Raw genomic sequence first — 20,513 nt, forward strand, 5'->3', positions numbered from 1 at the left:
AAAAAAGTAAACTGCCCATGATTGGGAGAAAGAAAGAAAACATTGTACATGGAAATCCGTCGCGGGCGTAGTCAACATGCTGAACCACTTAACAAATCTTCATACATTTGTGTTCTGAGGTCATCTCCAACAGAGGTCGTATCCAACCCCTGACCTATATCTATATCGGATGTCAGTCGGCATGAACCCGAAAATCATCTCCAGCGGAGTCAAGGTGAATAGGGATGCGGGGAGGGGACCGGCAACGGCAAATTTGTGGAGGGATGTGGCGTCCGCTTCCCTGTTCGTAACGGGACTGGCGAACGGTTCGTGGCTCCCGCGGAGCGGCGTAATGGGAGCTGGCGAGCCCTTGCGGAAGCGAGGCAGGCGGCGTCGGTGGCAAGCGAAAGCGAGCAGCATCCGGCGATCGGTCAGACGATGCATTATCCCCCGTGACTGATGACTAGGCCGCCACAGATCCGGCGACCGCGCTCCCAGGTTCCCCACCATCGATGTGCTCAGCCGCAGTAGCAGGACTGTGGTCCTCCCCAAGCCTCTGGTAAGTCCTCGAGTCCCAGATCCATCTCTTTGCGGGGCGGACGGACAGTGCTGGGGTTGGTCGCCGCCTGTAGTGAAGAAGATCCCGTGTATTTGTTGAGATCTTGCTTGCTTGGTGTGTTTGGTTAGAAGCAAATCTCGTGTATTTGTCACCAGAATCAAATCCCATGTATTTGTCAAGGATCTTGTGAATATACAAACCGAGTAGAAGCAGTATACACCCAACATGCTCATGCTACATTGCTTGGTCGAAATTGAGTATGTTGTCAAATTTTAGTGTTGTGCTTCATGTGAGTGAAATTTCAGTGTCAAAGAGCTAATCTTTCATCAACTTTGGACACCCACATTTGTTGTTGTTACTTATTGCTTGTGTGATTGATTAGTCAGTCTATTTGTCTGTAAGACCTCGGTAAAGGATACTGGTTATATATTTGTAATTGTATAACTGGGGAAAATTTATAATTCATTCACTTTTAGATTATTGGTTAGCTGCAAAAGCTGGACAGGTTAAACTGGGCATGTTCTAGTTTAGATTATCCAGTGACTAGGCTTGGAAACCTGTAATTGTAAACCCGTAGTTCAAGAAAGATTGGCTCTTTCTGACAAATCTCGAGCTGATTTTTGTTGTTGGTCTACCTCTCAATAAATGGAATGATTTTCCCTGTTATTTTTTCTTTCCTTTTTGATTGAGAAGATAAACTTCCTGGACATCAGCTGATCGGAGAATTACAATCAACAAATGTTGTCATTCACACCGTGAAATGTAGGAAGAGCTTAGTGTTAAGATTGGTGCATCATTATTGTGATTATCAGTTACTCGCAGCGTATCCTGTGCTAATTGTGCTCACATGCAAGATGGCATTTTTGGCACTGTGGCAATGGCATTTTGATCTCCAAATTGGTCATATGCAGTTCTACATAACCTTTAGTCTTTGAACCGGACAGAAAGCTTCACAGGTTTCCTGCTGTAAATTTGACATAGAAACAACTGGCTCCGAGTGATTTGAGTATTTCCTGATTGGGTGAAATGGTTAACCAGTGTACAAATTTAGCTAAAATTTAGCTCCTCCTTTTAGTCATCCCTCACCTGTGCTTGTAGATAGACGTCGTAGCACTTGCTACTCTTATGTCGAAGATGCAAGACCATGTGCAGGAGGCGGCTGCCACGTTGAAGAAGGTGATCAACGACAACTTGAGTCCAGCAGAACCCCTGCTACCGTGGAGCTCAACAGAGCATTTTTGAAGGTCGACACTATTGCGGCGGAGTTGGAGCAGCTCATGTTCTAAGTTGAAGATACTCTAAGCGGTGGTGGCGTTCCCAACCATGTTGGTCATGCCGACAATAGAAGCGTGGCAGTGGAAGAGTAAGCGTCGGGATCAAAGGACATTGACGACAACGATGTCCTTCCCGCTGACTAGAGTTCGGATCACCTACAGTGTGCTAATACGGATGATGGCATATCCATTGAATCCGGTCATTCTTGGAGGATGTAGTTGGGTAAGGTGTGTCCTTAGTTGTTTGGAATTTGTCGAGTCAAGGTAGCCAGTCCCTATAGGTTTAGGGTCAACCTCTAGTCATTGGTCTTGTACTCCGATACTCCCGTGTGATGTATATGTTATTTCTTAAGAGATATCCCTCATCATGTTCCTAATGTTATGACATTTGACGTAATGTTATTTTAGTATCCGAGGAATTGCTTGCTTGATCAAGTGGTTGTTTATCGTATTGGTGAGAGGTTGTCAGCCCTTGGCAATTGTGTAGCTTGCCTTACTTGGTCACAAATTCAGATTAGATTGTATCATGAATATGTATTCTACTCTCATACTTCTATTATTATAGCTACAAGAAATATACAGAAGGTTTTTTAAATGGTGTTGTATTTCAGCGCTTAGCACTCATGTTTAAGGATTCTATGGAGTACGTCGGGTTCCTTCGTGATGACGATGGCATCCCTTGGGACAATGTTGTGTTGCGCACTCAAGAAGGCATCATCGGGACACAGTCTCATTTAATAGAGGTGCAGCACCTAGATGCACCAGAGATGGCAGCTTTGGGTGGCCGTGGATGCAGTTACACCATGAAGGAGGACCTTCTACTTGTGTCGGCATGGTTGAACATGAGCATGGATCCCATGGTGGGGAGCAACCAGAGTTTAGGGGCTTTCTGGCAGAGGATCGAGACATACTTCCACGACAACAAAGACTTCCTATCCACCCACAATAAGAAGTCGCTGCAAGGGAGGTGGATGTTTGTCAATGGTATGGTATAGAAGTTCTGCGGGCACTATGCTAGTACCCTGCTTACTAGGAGGAGTGGGACGATCGAAACCGAGACGGTATGTTATCTGTTTTTTAGCATGAATGTTCTTCATCCAGAGATAATGAGTTGGTGATTACTCATAGATAATGAGTGCTTGTATCTCTGGTAGAGTTTTTTTCCCCATCCCCAGTCTTATCCACGTTAGCTAGTTATAAATATTATTTAATGGTTGCAAGTGCTGAAATTTTTTGATGCCAAATGTATTCCAGTAAGATTTCTGATCATTTAGTTAGTACGTACAATATATGCAATCATGATATACGCAGCTGTAAGTTTTGAATCTGTACATGAAAAAACTTATGTACAAATCCTATTTGAATTACATGTTTTATCAATCAATTGCACGATTTCATACATTTCTAACTACAGGCAGTATTACTACATACTTGCTATGCAACTAGTTATTTGATACAGCATGCAGTTTTCAACTCTTGTCCTACTTCCCAATGAACGGACCCGTTTATATTGTCATGACGAAATTGGTAATTGCTGAACTACGAAGTGTTGCCGTTTCCTCCCAACTGGAGATAGTATGGGTTTCACAAACGTGGCTCATTCTGGATAGATGTCGTCTGCAAATCATGGTATAATGATGTCCATTAATAGAGTATTGCACCTTGGGGGCCTCGCCAGCGACAAGATTGTCAAGGAGATGTGAGCGGTACAGAATGTTAATATCGTTCAGAGAACCTGACATGTCGAAGAAGGCATACCAAATCCACAGGTACTCTAACGCCACCGCCTCTAAAATGGTCGTCAGTGTGTTAACATGGCCGGTGAAAGAACCCGACCACGTTATCAGACAGTTCTTCTACCTCCGATGCATACAATCAATGCTTCCTAACATCCCGAGGAATCCTCTTCGCTCGTTGATAGCAAGCAAGCGAGCAATGTCCTCCTCGTTCGGAGAACAGAGGTACTCATCGCCGAACACCTCAACAACATCACGAACAAACCGCCTCATGCTCTAAATGATGGTGCTCTCCCCTAGCCGAAGGCACTCATCGGTAGGAGCATCGTATGCTAGCATACAGAACACCGCAATCACTTTTTGCAACGAGGACGGCCCTAGCGCACCTTCAGCGTTCCTCCACTATTAGAACCACGGGGTCATGCTCCTCAACCGCCTGCACAATCTTGAGGCAAATATCACGTTTCATCCTGAACCTGCACAATCAACGAGCATTAGACACCTCACACATACATCAGTATATAACACTTACACAAGAGAGTTTCTCTTTACAATATTACCTACGACGAAAAATGTAGTCGAAGTACACCGGGGGATCGGCGAAATAGTCGTTGTACAACCTATTATGGCGATCGACGAAGTAGTCGTTGTACAACCTATTATGGTCCTCCAGCCGATTCCGATGGATACGCTGGTGACCGGGCACTGAACCGCCCCAAGGTCTCAGATGTGATGCCTCCGACTCCACATGCTAGGCGCTTAGAGTCTCTAAGAACAAATCATCTTCCTCATCGGAAGAGTCATTGGAGGAGAAACATAGCTCTCTCACGTACTACTTCCAGACTAAACGAGGATCCATTTGGCTAGCTTACATAAGTGAGATTACATTAGCCTCATATATATATATATATATAGTGAGATGTTGAGCCTTATGACAGAAGCCACCGCAGTTCCTTCCCCTTGAAGCCACTAGTCGTGAGGCTTCCATTACAAGACGAGTGATCTTCCTCTACAAGCTAAATTGCAGTGAAAGTCACGTCCGTTTCATATGTTGCAAGCGATCATTTATGACTACGCAGTTACAGTCGTAAAAAAAATGCTCTCAAAAAATTAATGCCAAAAAATTGTCCCTCCAAATTAATCAACTGGCCAAATTTGTAGTACAACAGTCCCTTAAAAAAATTTATTTCTGAATAAATAAAATTAATAGACGTCTCACTAATTTTAACCGTGTCATTCAATAGCCGTTGCAACAAAAAAATATAAAAAAAACAATACTACTATGACGATTGAAAAAAAACAATTTAATATAGGAGACTGAAGTTAGTTAATAAGATATAAAATTTCTACTAAAAATAGGTAAAATAAGAGATATTATAATAATGATAAGGATACTATAATAGTATTTTAAAGATTGAATTTTAAAATAACTACTAGAGATAGTCTTAGCTTTGTGGTTATAGTCTTAGCTTTGTGGTTATGACGTTCCTTAATTACGGCGTGATTCCAACACAATCCAAACATAAAATTATTCACACAGTGTCCGCCACTGATTCAGAGTCATAATCATGGCATGGTCAGGACTATATAGCGTCTATGTAACACGACAGCTTTCTATGCCTACACATTCACTAGCGCCATTGTATGCTCATGAGTCCTTGTACATAGAAAGCTATATGCCAAGAAAAATGATATGATACTCATTCCTAGAGCATCTTCACTTTGATTTCTTTCGAAATCGTTGGCGCTTCTTACCCCCTGAATTATTACTTCCATCCCAAGCACTCCCCCAGAAAAATAATGACATCCAGAACAAGACTGCAAAGAATATCCGTGCCCTATCCTGCAACCTTGACAGCCTCTCTTGCCAACCTGTGAAAAGGAAAATAAAATTAGTTACACGCAGTTGTGTGCATGTATCCATTAATCACGAACTGTAATCTTGAGGGTGACAAAGGGTCAGTGATAGGAAACCATATGGTAAAACGTACAAAATTGGTAGTTAGAAAATACAGAAACATTTCGTTTTCTGCTAGTTGCCTAATGAAAGGTTCAGACAGTATTATGTACTGGACATGATACTCAACAAAGTCACAGTCCAGATTAACTGTTCCCAGACAGTTTCTCAATAACAATATACAAGTAACGGTTTTGCCTATTGCAAGCTATTGATACACACCCAGTACATACTTAAGGTCAAATATCTACTGATGAACATCACTAACATATTAAAGCAACCAATTTTAACCATTTCTATTTCAACTGAAGTTGCGCAAACATTATGTCATCAAACTAATAAGACATGACTGAAGTCACAGCTCATGACCTAGGTTTAAATAACATCAAGCAAGCCAACATTCTATAGCTTATGAGTAAATATTTTTGGAAGTACAATTTTTCTTGATATTGAACCTTTCATCCCATAAACACCAAAAGTGGCCAACAAGAAAAATATAATCCAGCAAGACCTTGTTTTTCTATCAGGGAATACAATAATCTGTTAAAGGATGCCACATACAGTAAAATCACCAATGCTGGCACCACTTGCTGTGCCTACCAAACTCTAATTAAATAAAGCACCTTTTTTTCATCAACTCCCTGACTAACCTGCAAATTACGGCCACAACCAAAAGAAAATTAGCTAAAATTTCCTTTTTCTATTTTTTGACGGAAAAAATTTCCTTTTCTTGTACAGAGAAAAGATTCAAAATCCACTGTGAGTCAGGCAACAAAGGAGGGCCAAGGAGCTAGTTTCTCACAAGTATTGGAACTGGCTCTCTATCTATGGAATCTCACCCATCATCCATACATAACGAATTGGTATGAATAGTTACATTGGTAAGAGAGAAATCACAGGCCCTTACATGAATGATACGTGGTTGCTTGCTGCAAGTCTGCAACAAAACTTGTAAAGCTGGAATGTTGGAAACATGCTATGATATACTTAAGACCAAGAAACTTATTTCTTTTTTTAATAGCTTGATTTTACATAACAATACAAGGTAAGTCTTACATCTAAAATATGGCCACAGGTTCTTATAAAATGTATAGCAGCAGTTTTATGTGACAATAATTCGTCTGATCTATTCTATTCATCAGTTTCAACTGTTTATATAACACATCAGATGACAACTGATGTGGGCACATTTTCTGCAGATTGTGGGATGATCCAACATGGGGCACGATCAACATTGAAAAGTGGGTGCAATGGCTGGATCTTAGAAAAAGGGTAGTGGGGATAGATGAGAGGATGAGAGGGGTAAAGAGTACAATTGAGCATTTGGAGATTCATTTCTTGTTTAATTCCCAAAGTTTTACATAACCACCCATTTTATACGGAAAACATAAACCTGGCCATTCCTATTACCAAATCTAGTTGGACAGCCAACGTCCCTATTGCCAGATCTGCTCTAACTATTTTCCAAACTAACTTTATCAACTTACCAATTCTATGTTTAAGACGCCACAATTACTAATTCATTCCTAATTTCCAACACTACTTTTAATAATTAATGTACTCCATCAGAAAAGCTGTGTCTCATCTTTCATAATTCTGCTATGATATTGTCAAACCAACAGGAGTTCACAGCGACATTATTATGGTACATTGTATTCATGGAACTGAATATACCTCAAAGAGGACAATATCTATGGATGGGGTGTATCAGACCATGAAGCAAACCAACCGACAGGATACACCAAGATTAGGGATCAAGGATGTCTCAAGAAACATAATTATGTTCAGCAAGACCATACAAATCAGTTGTAATTCTATAAGATTGTGTTGTTCTCACCATTAAGAAAGGAATAGATAAGGAGGATCATAGGGTTACTGGCTTATTACTAAGAACACTTGATTCCTGCAGGCAGTAACATGGCAACAGTGACATGGAAATGCAGAAAATTAACTCAAAAAGAACAGAAACGTTACAGTGACCATTACTGCAAATAACCTGTACAATGGTCCTGAGGACAGCCACGAAAAATCACAGCATAGTCAACTTTGGGAGCAGTTGAATACAATTGTCTTCCATATAGCGGATACGCATGAATTTTGCATTAACTTAATTGAAGTGAGGTACCATTGCTTCTGATTTATTCAAGTCTTAATTAGTTGACACTGATTACATGGAAAATTATGCATTTGTTGATGCTATTCTAATGTGAACTTGCAAAGTGTATAGATTGCATATCATCTGAATACACAATCTCTAACAAAAAAAACATGATACTTTAGTCTGCACAGAGATAATTCCAATGGGTGCAAACTCAGATGTATTGGCCCAATCCCCAGGGAAAATAAAGCCTAAGGAGAAGGAGTTGGATTTCAAATTTGTGCAATAAATTTGAAACCCTAAGGAGCTTGGGTAGAATGGATTTGGAGCCCTCAGTTAGCGTTACTCGAAGGTACTTTCTTAGAGAGTAGATAGATACTTTCCAATCCACTTCTCTGTCATTTTGCAAAAATTATACTATTAGTAATGGATTATTGCATGGTGAAAACTTTCCCAACTTAACCAAACAAGATGTAACTAACTTTCTTTGGTTACATCATACTCCCTCCATTTCACAATGCAAGTCATGGATATGCACGCAGGGATTATATTTTGAATCGGTGGGAGTGGTACTGTAGCTGCAGTTCCTAATCTTATTATTTTAAAACAGAAAACCAAATTTGGGGCCAAAGGGCTAATAACTTAATACAAGGATACCTGATATATTTGGAAACTACCATTTGCCATACAAAACAATATTGCTCAATGTTTTTTCTGAAATCCAAAGCAACTAAGAGTTTTCAACACAAGTCTTATATGGAAATAAGTATCATCCAAATAGAATAAACTAGTTATCAGTCATCTCACTACTTAGATCTTGTATTATAGGAATGTATGATGTTTGTAAGCTATAAATGCTAAACAAACAGAAAACCCGCATACAACAAATGGTATATAGTTTCCCTGGGCATTAGGCGCTAGACGAGTAGCCAAACAGTGCCTAGCACCTAACCGCCAACTGGGCCAGGCTTAGTGACTACTTAGATGGGATGGTGTCACCTAGTGCCTAAGCAGAATTAATCAACAGACAGACTAGGCAGGATGGAGTCGCCTAGTGCCTAGGTGAGCTAGGCGCCCAACTAGGGGAACACTGGCATTTTGACAACATTATACGTACAAACCAACTTTTTATGTATAGTGTAATGGCTTCAACTTTCAAGGGATAAAAACAAATCCCATGTTTAGTTCCTTTAAATCAATATACTGAATGAAAAAACACAGAAGAGCATTATGTCCGAACTTTTGAACTCAAACTAGCATTTCTGTAAGTTATAAGGAAAAAAAAGAAAACCGTCACAACCTACAATTATTCCAGCAACTAAATAGCCTCCACACACCATGGGAGTGTTCAGTTGTGGGGGATTGCTCGGGAAATTTTTCCAGGATTTGATTCGTAAGGAAAGGAAATTAAACTATGGCCACCATATCCATTCAGGCCCTAAGAGCACATTTCTCCCCCACAAATTTTCCACCTTCATCAACCACCGAATTCATTTTGAACTCAATCCTCTACATCGAACATACATAGCGCACCTCACTGCTGTCCTGCGCGCCTAAAATATGCATATCAACAGCAAAGCCCCAAAACTTTACTTAATTAGTTCTGTACAACTTCATGGGTGTACCGCAGCAACCCTAAACGCAACAAACTGGAGCACAACAAAAGGTTGCAGAAAGCCAGAAACGGACAGCTAAAGGCCGGAGAAGCATTGATCTTACCGTGCGGAGACGGAGGCGGCGGCTCGGAGGAGGGCGGGGACGGCCCGGCGGCGGCTTGACAGCGGACGCTGGGCAAGGGACGGCAGCCAAAGCCCAAAGAAATGGGAAAAGCCGCGGCGGCTGCTGAAGCCGCTAGTGGTGGCCGCAAGCGGAAGCGGGGAAGGGAAGGGCGGTGTGGCGGGAGGAGCGAGACGGGGGAGGCGGGGGTGGGGGTGGCAGGAGGGGAGCTCGCCCTCGCCGTCGTCATCCGTGAGGTTTGGCTGGAAGGTGGGGGAAAAGGATTGGCTGCGGAGGCTGGGCGGTTGGAGGCTGACTCGAGTCGGCGGGACTCGGAAGAAGCGGATGCTGAGGACCGAATGGCGACACGCGGCGCAGGTGGGGAATGCAGTTGGTTTTCCGCGGATCGGGATCCTCTGCAGTTGCCACTGGCAACTGCAGAGAGGCTACTGTAGCTACAGTAAAGTGCATTTAGGTCTGCTCTGAACCGTTGATTTTATGGTGGATGCATCAGATCGTATGCTACAGTGCCTCTACAGTAGTGTGCTACAGTAGCTAGATCATTTTCTTACTATAATTATATGAATATCATTAACCAATATAATTAGAGTATTTACGAAATTTAATCACTTAGTTTTAGTAGAACCGCGGAGGATAATGTGCAGTAGCAGCAAAGATGCATGATGATGACCCCACATGCACATGGGTGCCTCCCCTCCTGATGGCACTTTGTGCTAGTGGTGGTGTAGGGTGATGGTCTAGTTTTGCATGAATACTTTTCATAGGTGTAAGTAGGATGTCAGTGTAATAAGAGAAAATAGAGAGAAAAAAGAAAAAAGAAAAAATAAATATAAAAAGATTAAAAAAAACTTGGGTGGGATACAAAGATTTGATTAAAATCACAATACACCAAAAAATTGTTAAATTGATTTTTTTAATTAATAGTAGTCAGCACATATTTAATTAATATTTTAATTCAATCTATTAAAATAGTGGTGTGTATCGAACAGCTGCATGACTAGAAAGGTGGTCAGGGATGGGATGTGATGTGAATGATGGACGAATAGTGGTGTAAATCTGTTTAATTAATATTTTAATTCAATATTAATTATTAATTATTTCATTTGAATTAAATATTGATATTTAATTAGTATTTTAAATTACTTAAATATTTAGCATTGTTAAGTAATATACTATTTAATTTGCATTGTTAATTTATTTATTATTTATTGAGAGGCTTAATTAGTTGTGTATCATATATACATCTAAATAGTTATTTTGTTACATGTACATTTGTTTAGCAGATATGGTATGATTTTTCATATTTATTATGGAGAACGTCTCGCAATTTTGCATGGGAGACTCGTAACAATTCAAAACTGTCAACACATAGAGAGTTCAGTTGAGGTATCTAATAACCTAGATGGCTTGAAATCACATGTTATGAGCCTATTGAGTGTGAACTAGCAGTCTCATACTGTTATCCTAGAGGGTGTGCGGTCACGACTTGTTCCAAATAACTCAGTCATTGTCTATACGTTATTCGAGATGAGAAGGAACAACACATGAGCTTTGTACTCACGCAAGTTCCATTGGAGGAGAACTTTGATATGAGGGTATACGCAAACATAGTGTCACGACTGGTGAAAGATGATGCAGTGACTATCGTGGAAGGATCAGGTCACCATGTGATGCATAAAGAGGATGTATGGCATATCGGGGAGGGCAGTTCCGGTAGAGAGGGAGCTAGAGTGGACCCTTCTGAGGAAGATTCTGAATGCATGGATGATGAAGCCGGTGGTAGCGAGGATGAAGAAGCTGCTGGTAACGATGTCCCGGTGCCTGTGATCTAGTACTTTCGTGGTACTGGGCTGCTGGATTGTGCCGTCGTTGAGTATAACATCTTATCTAACTGGGGATACCAGAATAACAATATCCAGATCGGGCAACAGTTTCGTAATAGGGGGAAGGTCATTCACTTTATCAGCAACTATACTGTAATGATAAGAAGGGACCACGAGTGCGTCCGATCTAACCCTACAAAGTATGAGGTCAGGTGTATCAAGCACCCAAATGTCCTTACTTTGTACGAGCACATAAGCCGAAATATGATAACTATTTTGTAATCAGTAGATACACCCCACATACATGTAGCGAATGGGCTATTACGAATGTGAGCCACGCCGTTGATGCGAGGTTCATAGCCCAACGCCTAATCACCCTTGTTGGCATAGACATTTGTTTGTCGCCAAAATCGATTATAGAGGAGGTGCATACTAAGACGGGTATGGTGATCAATTACCACACCATGTGGCGAGCGAAGTATAAGGCGTTGAAGATGTTGTTTGGAAAGTTCAAAGACTCTTACAACCATGCTCCGAGGCTACTGCGGAAGATTGCAATGACAAATCTAGGGACTCAGTGGGCCATGGTGGATGAGCCGATCAAATTAGAGGATGTGTCATACAACACCATTGATCGATACTTCATTAGATTATTCTGGTCCTTTAGACAATGCATCAAAGCTTTCAGACATTGCTGGCCGGTTGTATGCGTGGATACCACATTTCTGAGCGACAAGTACCATGGTACCCTTATAACAGTGATGGTGTCGGATACAAATAATCAGATCATTCCACTCGCCTTTGCAATGGTTGAGTGAGAACAATGATAGCTGGTTGTGGTTCCTCACCTTGGTAAGGACATGTGTCCTGGGAAATAGTGAATGAGCTTGCATCATCTCAGAACGCAACAAGGGCAATGCATTGGACGTGCTGCATGATAGCACAAACTACTCCATTGCAAGATCTGGTGTGGAGAGAAGATGGTGCATGCAACACTTGGGAATAAACTTGTACATAAAATACTGCAGCAAGTCTCTTGTAAACAGATTCAAAAGGTTGTGTCTGTAAAATCAGCAGACGAAGTTCAACGAGATATGAAGAGAGTTAAATAATACCACTCACAAGATGATGGCAAAGCAATAAGCACAGGAGGACCATCTTCGAATGCAAATGGTTGGGGAACAAACTATCGTTAGTCATTCACGTGCTACGTGTATCCAGCAGATAGCGAGGAAGCTGGCGGAGGTTGGGCCCTAATCCATGACACTTACGGTACTAGGTTAGCACATAGAATTTTAATAATCATATTTTACCTTTTCTTATGCAAATAGGCCTTCTAAAATTATTGTATCCAATGTTAAATACACCATCATAACAACGAACATAGTGGAGGCATTCAACAATGTTCTAAAGGGAGTACGGGGCCTCCCTTGTGTGACATCATTGATCTCACATTCTATAGAACGGCGAACTACTTTTGAGATCGTGGTAATGCTGCAATGAATTGCAGCACCCAGTTCGTACCTAACGTGGAGGAAATCATATACAGAAGGAGGAACAAGGCACATTTTCATTGAACGGGGATCTACGACCTATCCAATAATGAATTCGAGATCATGTGTCGTTGTAGGTATGCTTCAGGGTATAGCGTAGGGGACACCATGCAGCAATGTCAACTTGGGCCTCATGAGGTCAATTACACATGCAAGAAGCCAAAACTGAATCATATCGCATGCTCACATCTCTTAGCCACTTGTAGGGCCATAGGTGCCAATGACGGGTCACAGTATATATCACCGTACTTCACAATCAACGCATTGAGGAGTACATGGATTCCGAAAATATTGCAATCCTTCAACATCAGAAGCAACTATAAAGCGATTGACTGGCTTAAGTGGGTACCTTATCCCCGAGCACGACGCATGAATCCTAGAAGGCCTAGAGCCATGAGGCTACAAGGTAAAATGGATGAAGCAGATGCTGTTGAGGGCCTACGTAAGTGCAAACTTTGGAAACAACCCGGTCATGACAGGAGACATGCCTAACTTGAGAGTAAACTATCATGCCACTATCGAACTATATTTTATTAGAGTTGTTGCATTTTAGTTTGTTCTTTAAAGTTATTTGCAGTCGTGGTTTGAATTCTAAATTGTTATTCACCTACTAATTGTACTACTTATTTTGTAATATATCATATTGTACTAACATCACAAACGGTGTTTTCTTATTGAACCATGAACCTTGTTATTTACCTATTTATTGAACCATGAAGCTTGTTATTCACATATTTATTGAACCATGAAGCTTATAATATATTCTAATTTGTTATTCACCTACTTATTGAACCATGAAGCTTATAGTATATTCTAATTTGTTATTCACCTACTTATTAAACCATGAAGCTTGAAATCATTGTTATGGCTCATGGTGGTCTTCCTGAGCTTCTTCAACAGCGGTACGACAAGAACCATAGGGGAAGGATGATTTTCACAAGGCAGCAGGTACTACGATTATATGTGCTTTTTAATTGCAACGATAATTTGCTTCTAACTCAGTACATGTGTTGGATACCTTTTGCAATTGACTTATGTTGCGAGCCTGAAGTGTCCACACGATTAAGGAGTTAGACCCTCTATAACTTGAGACACTCGCACAGGCAGGACTACTTCCTTTCTCTCTCATGATGCCCGAAGCTCCCATGGCAGGTGGTGGCAGAACACCTCTCCCGCTGATTGAGATGCCACTACTCATAGGTATCGTCGAACAATGGCTAAAGTATATGCTTGAAATTATGGTGGTACCAATACTCCCAGTGCTCAAGCAATAGGTCTACTATCGACAATAGAGATCCATCGGACTGAACACATTGCAAACCACACATAACTCAGAAACTAATTTTCTGATCCAAGTAATCTCCAATACGACTTCAAAAGCGGTGGTGTACTTAGCAGTAGTTGTAGAGTAGGCAAAAGTTCTTGCATGGAACATTTCTAGCTCATTGTTCCATCATGTACATAAAACCAGATTCAACACCATGATTATTTTGTTAGTTTGAAATCTAGCATCGATGTAACCATTTACAATGACCTTTTTCTTTCCTCCAAAACCATGGTCACATCCTCGTTCTTATCCAGTACTAGAGGATGATTTTTCCTGATGACTATGAATTGGACGTGTGATTGATTTCAAGATTTCCCTGCTCATCAGGTGTCACAACATGCCGAGTCTCGCAAAGACTAATGCTACATGGCATTAGCAAGAAACCTTACTTGGAATCCTGCATATTGAATTATTTCAATAACTTGTCAATGTGCATTCTTTGGCTTAATCTCATTAGCCTTTTTTTGGCATTTTATTCTAGATATCGTGCTCATCAGGTGTCACCACACACTTCTTCTCGTAAGTGCCAACACTTTGGCCTCCTTTTATCTATCTATATACATCTTTATGCCCTATTTATATTGTCTTTCCCATAACTTCATCTTAAAACCATTTCTCAGTGAAGATTTGAGAAACTTAATTCATTGAATGGTCATCCTGATCAATAATATGTCATACATATTTATGAGATCAGAAACATAAATGTGCTCCCACTAGTCTTGTTGTAAACACAAAGTTTTTGCTCAATATTGATGGAGTCAAACTCTTCCGGCTATATCATCAAAGTGAAAAATCCAACTCCGAGATGCTCACCTCAATCCACAGATGGACTTTTGAAGCTTTCAATATAGCTTCTCAGCATGTTTAGGATCATCAAAACCTTCAGGCTATATCATATACATGCCCAACTTAGGTTTCCATTAAGGAAAGTCATTTTGACATCATAATATACACCATCGCTAGGATGATCCCGATAGACTTTAGCATTGTGACGGGTAATATATTTTATCATAATCAACACTTTGAATTACCATGAAACTTATCACCACCAATTGTGCTATACAGACATGAACATTTCTATCAGTGTCTACACAGTTTTCTTAAAACCCAATAACACTTAATAGTTTTTATACCATTGGGTGGATCGACCAAGTTCCAAACTTGGTTTCTCTCATGGATTATAATTTGGATATCAAGGCTCCAAGCCATCTCTAAGAGTATGATTCCACCATTGCTTTCGTATAGTCCTTGGGCTCATTATTGTCCAACAATAATATATCACGCTGCTCCGTGGTAAGGAATATAAACCTCTCAGGTGTACGACTAACCCTTTCTGATTGACATGGGGCTGGCATCTCCACAATAGGTTTTGCAACATTTTTCATATCCAGTTGTGGTTCAGTAGGAGCTGAACTATTTTCTGATGATTCCCGAATCTCTTCGAGTTACACCGTGCTCTCACTAACTTTCCTTGAGAGAAACTCTTTCTCCATAAAGACACCATTTAATGTGACAAATACTTTGCTTTATTCCCGATTATAAAAATAATATCCGTTAGTTTCCCTAGGACACCCCTACAGAGAAGCATTTATCTAATTTGGGAGTGAGCTTATCGAACGTCAAACATTTTACATAGGCTTCACAACCCCAGATCTTAAGGAAAGATAATACGGGACACTTCCCAACCTATATCTCGTATGGCATCTCCTCCATAGGATGGAACCCTATTTAATGTGAAAACAATAATTTCTAGAACGTATCCCATAAAGACAATGGAAGATCAAATTGGTTCATCATACACCGAACAATGTCCAACAAAGTACAGTTCGTCCGTTTAGACACCATTTCATGGAGGCATGTCATGCGGAGTCAACAGTGAAACAATTCCACAATGCTTTAGATGACCATCAAATCATGGCTCAAGTATTTATCTCCATAATCCAATCACTGGAATGTAATTATCTTACCCGTATGATTTTGTACCTCATTATGAAACTCCTTAAACTTTTCAAAGGATTCAGATTTGTACCAAGAATCACTTTTAGCTTTAGAGCTCCTCAGCCCGCATACATCTGTATGTACAAGATCTAATAACTCACTCGCCATTTCTCCTAGACCGGTGAAAAGCAACTTAGTCATCTTATCAAGTGAATAAGATTCACACATGTCAAATGATTCAAAATCAAATGAATCTTGAGGACCATCTCTGGTTTGGCAGACCTACCAAACAATGATCAAAACATATGTAGGTGCAGCTGTTGGAAGGATATCAAATACTCTTAATTTTTCTGAGGGAAACTACTCTATCATGATAATCATATCCACTACATATAAAACATGAAAGAGTAGTATGACAAGAACAAAAAGTATTATAGATAATCATATTGAGTGTGACATAATATGGTCCCTTGACATTGTGATCTCCATCACCATGGTCCTATCCTTTGGGTCATCATGCTCTGAGTCTTCATGATAATGTGCTAGTCTATTACACCTAATAGCACTAGACGAATTATATAAGAAAACGGAGTTGGCACGCAAGCTGTTATACAATAACATGACAGCCTTTGGCTGCAATTAACCATGACACGTAAGCTATGAAAATTACACACATGCATCACATACATAATAAGGCTATACCAATCACAACATTCTCTACAAAAACGAGTTGAGCGTAGAAACAAATTCTAATGTCGCGACGTGAACATGTTATTATAACTATCTATGCATGTATGCTACGCAATGGCTCTATGTTACTATACATAGATCGTATCTATGAAATCGCTACGAAAATCTCATCGAATTGATCATATCAAGTCGATTATGAGTCATTCACAATACCTCAATTTCCACTTGATCAATCATATTGATCATCACGTCATGTTTTTCAGAAACGACGACAACACCCACAACATTGATCTGTTGTTCTTCCAACCATGTAGCAACGTGCGCTGTTAGCTCCGATGGTGATTCCAACTGGTAGGGGCAAGTCACATGCGTGGCCAGGTGACAGATCGAGCTAATATTTTTGGTCATGTGATTCCATCGACTCACACCTCATTCCGATCCCAATTTTACCAAACCGTGCATCAACCGATCCATCACATGAACTGATCATAAGAACAATAATAGATCCTATCTATTACTACCACATATCATCTATATGTGACCTTAGATCAAAAACTATGCATTTAGGCTCTGATACTACTGTTGGAGAATGGGTAGGCTACGCTAACACAAATCAAAATTTCTCTATCACTTTCAACCAGGAGACTATGCAAGTAGGGGATCATAGATAATTACCACTAGACGCGTGGCGCAGTGAAAGAAGAGTTGGAGTAGACCGATCCAACTTCATACGTGTTCTTAACTAACCCAAACCACGTGCACTGTGTCCTTAACCAGCTCCAACCACGGGCACCACGTCATCGACCAGCTCCAACCACGGGCACCACGTCCTCGACCAACTCCAACCACGGGCACTGTGTCCTCGACCAACTTCGCCACCACGTAGAGGAAGTAGTCGATCACGTCGACCACCTCATTAACCATGAACCGGAAGCCTCGACCATATCCTCGATCGCGATGGGGAAGTAGTCGAACCTGTCTTAGTATCCTTGTCGCTGATCAGCACCGCAGCAATCGCAGCGGTGCCTTCACGGTATCCACACAAAAAGGGGTGGAACATCGTGCACTGGTGTGCTAGCACCATGCGCCCAACTAGGGTTTCGCAGGGAGTTCGAGAAGATGACAGCCAGAGTTTTGTTGGAGGAATCAACAACTGCGTCCATGGCTCCTGCCTCCTCTTATATGGAGTACACTAATGGGCCTTTAATCATATTAAACCTTATCATGACTCTAAACCCTAATGGACCTTCAATCGTATTAAATCCTACTTGTAGATCCAATCTGCATATGCGATTGTCTCTAGGGCAAATCACCATCGTAATTGGTGCTCCGGTCTTGCCGTGGTGCTGTCTTTTCTTGCTCTGTGTTGGGCCCGATCGTGCCGTTGCATCGTGGAGGTTGTAGCTGTACCGGCCATTGCGCCGTGATTCCATGTTTTGGCCATGGTTGTCATTGAGGTAGCCATCACCGCCTCTCTGGTGGGCTCCGACCAGCAGAGCACCACACCCAGCTCAGCAGCCAAAGCCTTGGCCTCAGTAGGGGCTCATGCCCTCTTCTTTGGTGATGGAGGCGGGCGGCTGATCTTGGCCGGGATGCAAACTCGAGCAGCGGAGGGGGAGAAGAAGAAAAGGCTGACAGGTGGGCTCTAATGTGGTAGAGGTTAAGTCAGCATGGTTAGGCCACGCGAGATGCAAATCAACAGGACCACATGTGCAAAACCACTATGAAACTGGTCAAGAGATGAATTCCAAATGGTTTTAAATGTTAGGGATGAAAGATTTCTAGTATTAAAGATAATGGACGAAAATTAAATCATAGCGATAGTTGAGGGATGAAAATTAAACTTTTTTCACGGGAGTCCTTGTCTCACAACTCCTAGTGGTGCTACGGATGACCAATTCTAGACGATACGGTCCCTCCACCCTCCGGTCTATGTACTCGATATTCTCCTCTCTCCTAAAATTACCTTTTCATGGTGTGAACTTCATGTATGCAAATCTCTCTTCTGTTATATTATATTATTTTACTTTTTCTGATTATTACTATATCCTAGGTTGATTCTAAGGATGTGAAACGCATATACAATTGTTAGTTTTAAGTAATTGATTTGTTCTTGACTTTTTTTTAACTCTTTCGATGTTTGATGGATCGATGGAGCAGATTGCGGACTAGCAGCTAGCATAGTACAGGCGAGGCGATTAATCAATCTGTACAGGATCGATCTCCTTTCTTTTTCGTCAGGAGCGATCTCCTTTCAAGGATCCATCTCCTTGGATGTAAGTAATCGATCTCTTTGTTATAATAATGTTGTTTTCCTTTCTTAACTTCGGTTCAAACCGAAAACCGATCTGACCGAACTAATTTATCTCGTTTAATTGGGTTCGGTTTCTACAAATTCTCTGGTTTATTCGGTTTCTAATTTTCAACCGTTTAACTATAATAACTGAAAATACCCACCCCTGTTCTATAAAAGTTAATTTAACTGTTGGCTTTGTGGTCGAACCGGACCATCCTGTGTTAGAAAACCTAAAGTTTCATAACCGAGCGTTGGGCAATTTTATCTTTTAGGAGTTTTTGACACTACATATACGAGACAAATTTCACATTGTAACACACAGATGAATAAAAAATAGATAATTTTTTCCTATTCGTGTGTCTTCTTTTGCAATCATTCTCTTAAAGGATCGCTGAACTACAGTTGGTAGTAACAGTTTCTTATGAGACTCTGCTGAAAACTAAGCTAGCAGAATAAATCTACTACGACCGATCTGCACTGTATTGACATCTTCATCGAGTGGATAGGTTATGGCCTAATTTATATGTCCTACACGGCATGAATTTATCATAATCTTAACAGGCTACGGTATGACGTTTCGGTTCCCACTCGTGATAGATGCATTCAGATGGATTAGTAGAACCGCTGTAAATTAGTTTTTCTGCAACAAGCAAATCGTGCCCGCGACACAACGGCCTAGCCGTATTACTGACGGCCATGACAACCGCGCTCATGCGCCACCGCTCAAAGCCGGCGTGCGCATCCCTGCTGCTGGCCGGGAATTTGCAGCACGTCACCACCCGCCATCTCCTGCCGCACCAGAAGTTCAGGACACGATTTGTTCTAGCTTTCGTGGAGATGTGTAGCAGCAATGGACGCACAACAGCACAGGCACTTGACGTTTTGCTTCTGTTCCTTCACATCATGCAAGAAACAAGCAGTATTCATTTGGCCCATCTCCCGATCGCCCTGCAGGCCAGCGCTGTCCTGCAGACCGCCAAGTACCGAGGCCCCCCTGCTATCCCACCTAGCCTTGTTGTGCACGTCGCTGATCTGCTGGCTGCCGCTCGTGGCCGTGTGCATATGATCTGGTTCTGCGCCGTTCACCAGAGCTCGTCCGTCTCCCGTGCTGGTCTATCCAGCAACGATTTGAGTGTACCGCACGGCCGTAAGTCCTGAGGTATGATTTGCTGCTGCCGTCCGCCAGGCCTGCAGCCTGCCATCGCGTGAAAAAAAACCAGCCTGCAGGACGTGATGGTGCATGCAGGAGCAGAACGCGACCACTTCGGCCAGCTGCATCCGCGCGTGCGGCCCGAGATTGGACGTGCGCTAGCAGCCGGCACCCGCCTGGGATGGGCCCAGATGCCACCACCAGTGGAAATCCTAACCCTGGGTGGATTGGACCAAATGGGTTGGTAGCCCACTCGTAGCTGAGAAAAAGAATTAAGATTCATGGGTCAGGATGGACTAGACCAGCCTAATGCTAGCAAATCGGTCCAATAAAAAAAAGAAAATCAGTCAAAATAAGAAAATAGAAGAAAGATAGCCGGCTAGAAAGAATATGAAA

The 20,513-nt window shown here is 41.5% G+C and overlaps 1 protein-coding gene across 1 annotated transcript; it reads right to left on the reverse strand.

Annotated features, from left to right (window-relative positions):
* Positions 1-5,052: 5,052 nt before the first annotated feature.
* LOC133912602 (proline-rich receptor-like protein kinase PERK14) lies at positions 5,053-9,703 on the reverse strand. The gene is made up of 2 exons (XM_062355438.1): positions 9,323-9,703; positions 5,053-5,420 (listed from the first exon to the last, which is right to left on the reverse strand). Exons 1-2 carry the CDS (start codon positions 9,567-9,569, stop codon positions 5,266-5,268), a joined length of 402 nt encoding a protein of 133 aa, XP_062211422.1. The 5' UTR covers positions 9,570-9,703; the 3' UTR covers positions 5,053-5,265.
* Positions 9,704-20,513: the final 10,810 nt, after the last annotated feature.

The sequence above is a fragment of the Phragmites australis genome, chromosome 1 (genome assembly GCF_958298935.1).
Source record: "Phragmites australis chromosome 1, lpPhrAust1.1, whole genome shotgun sequence".
NCBI lineage: Eukaryota > Viridiplantae > Streptophyta > Magnoliopsida > Poales > Poaceae > Phragmites > Phragmites australis.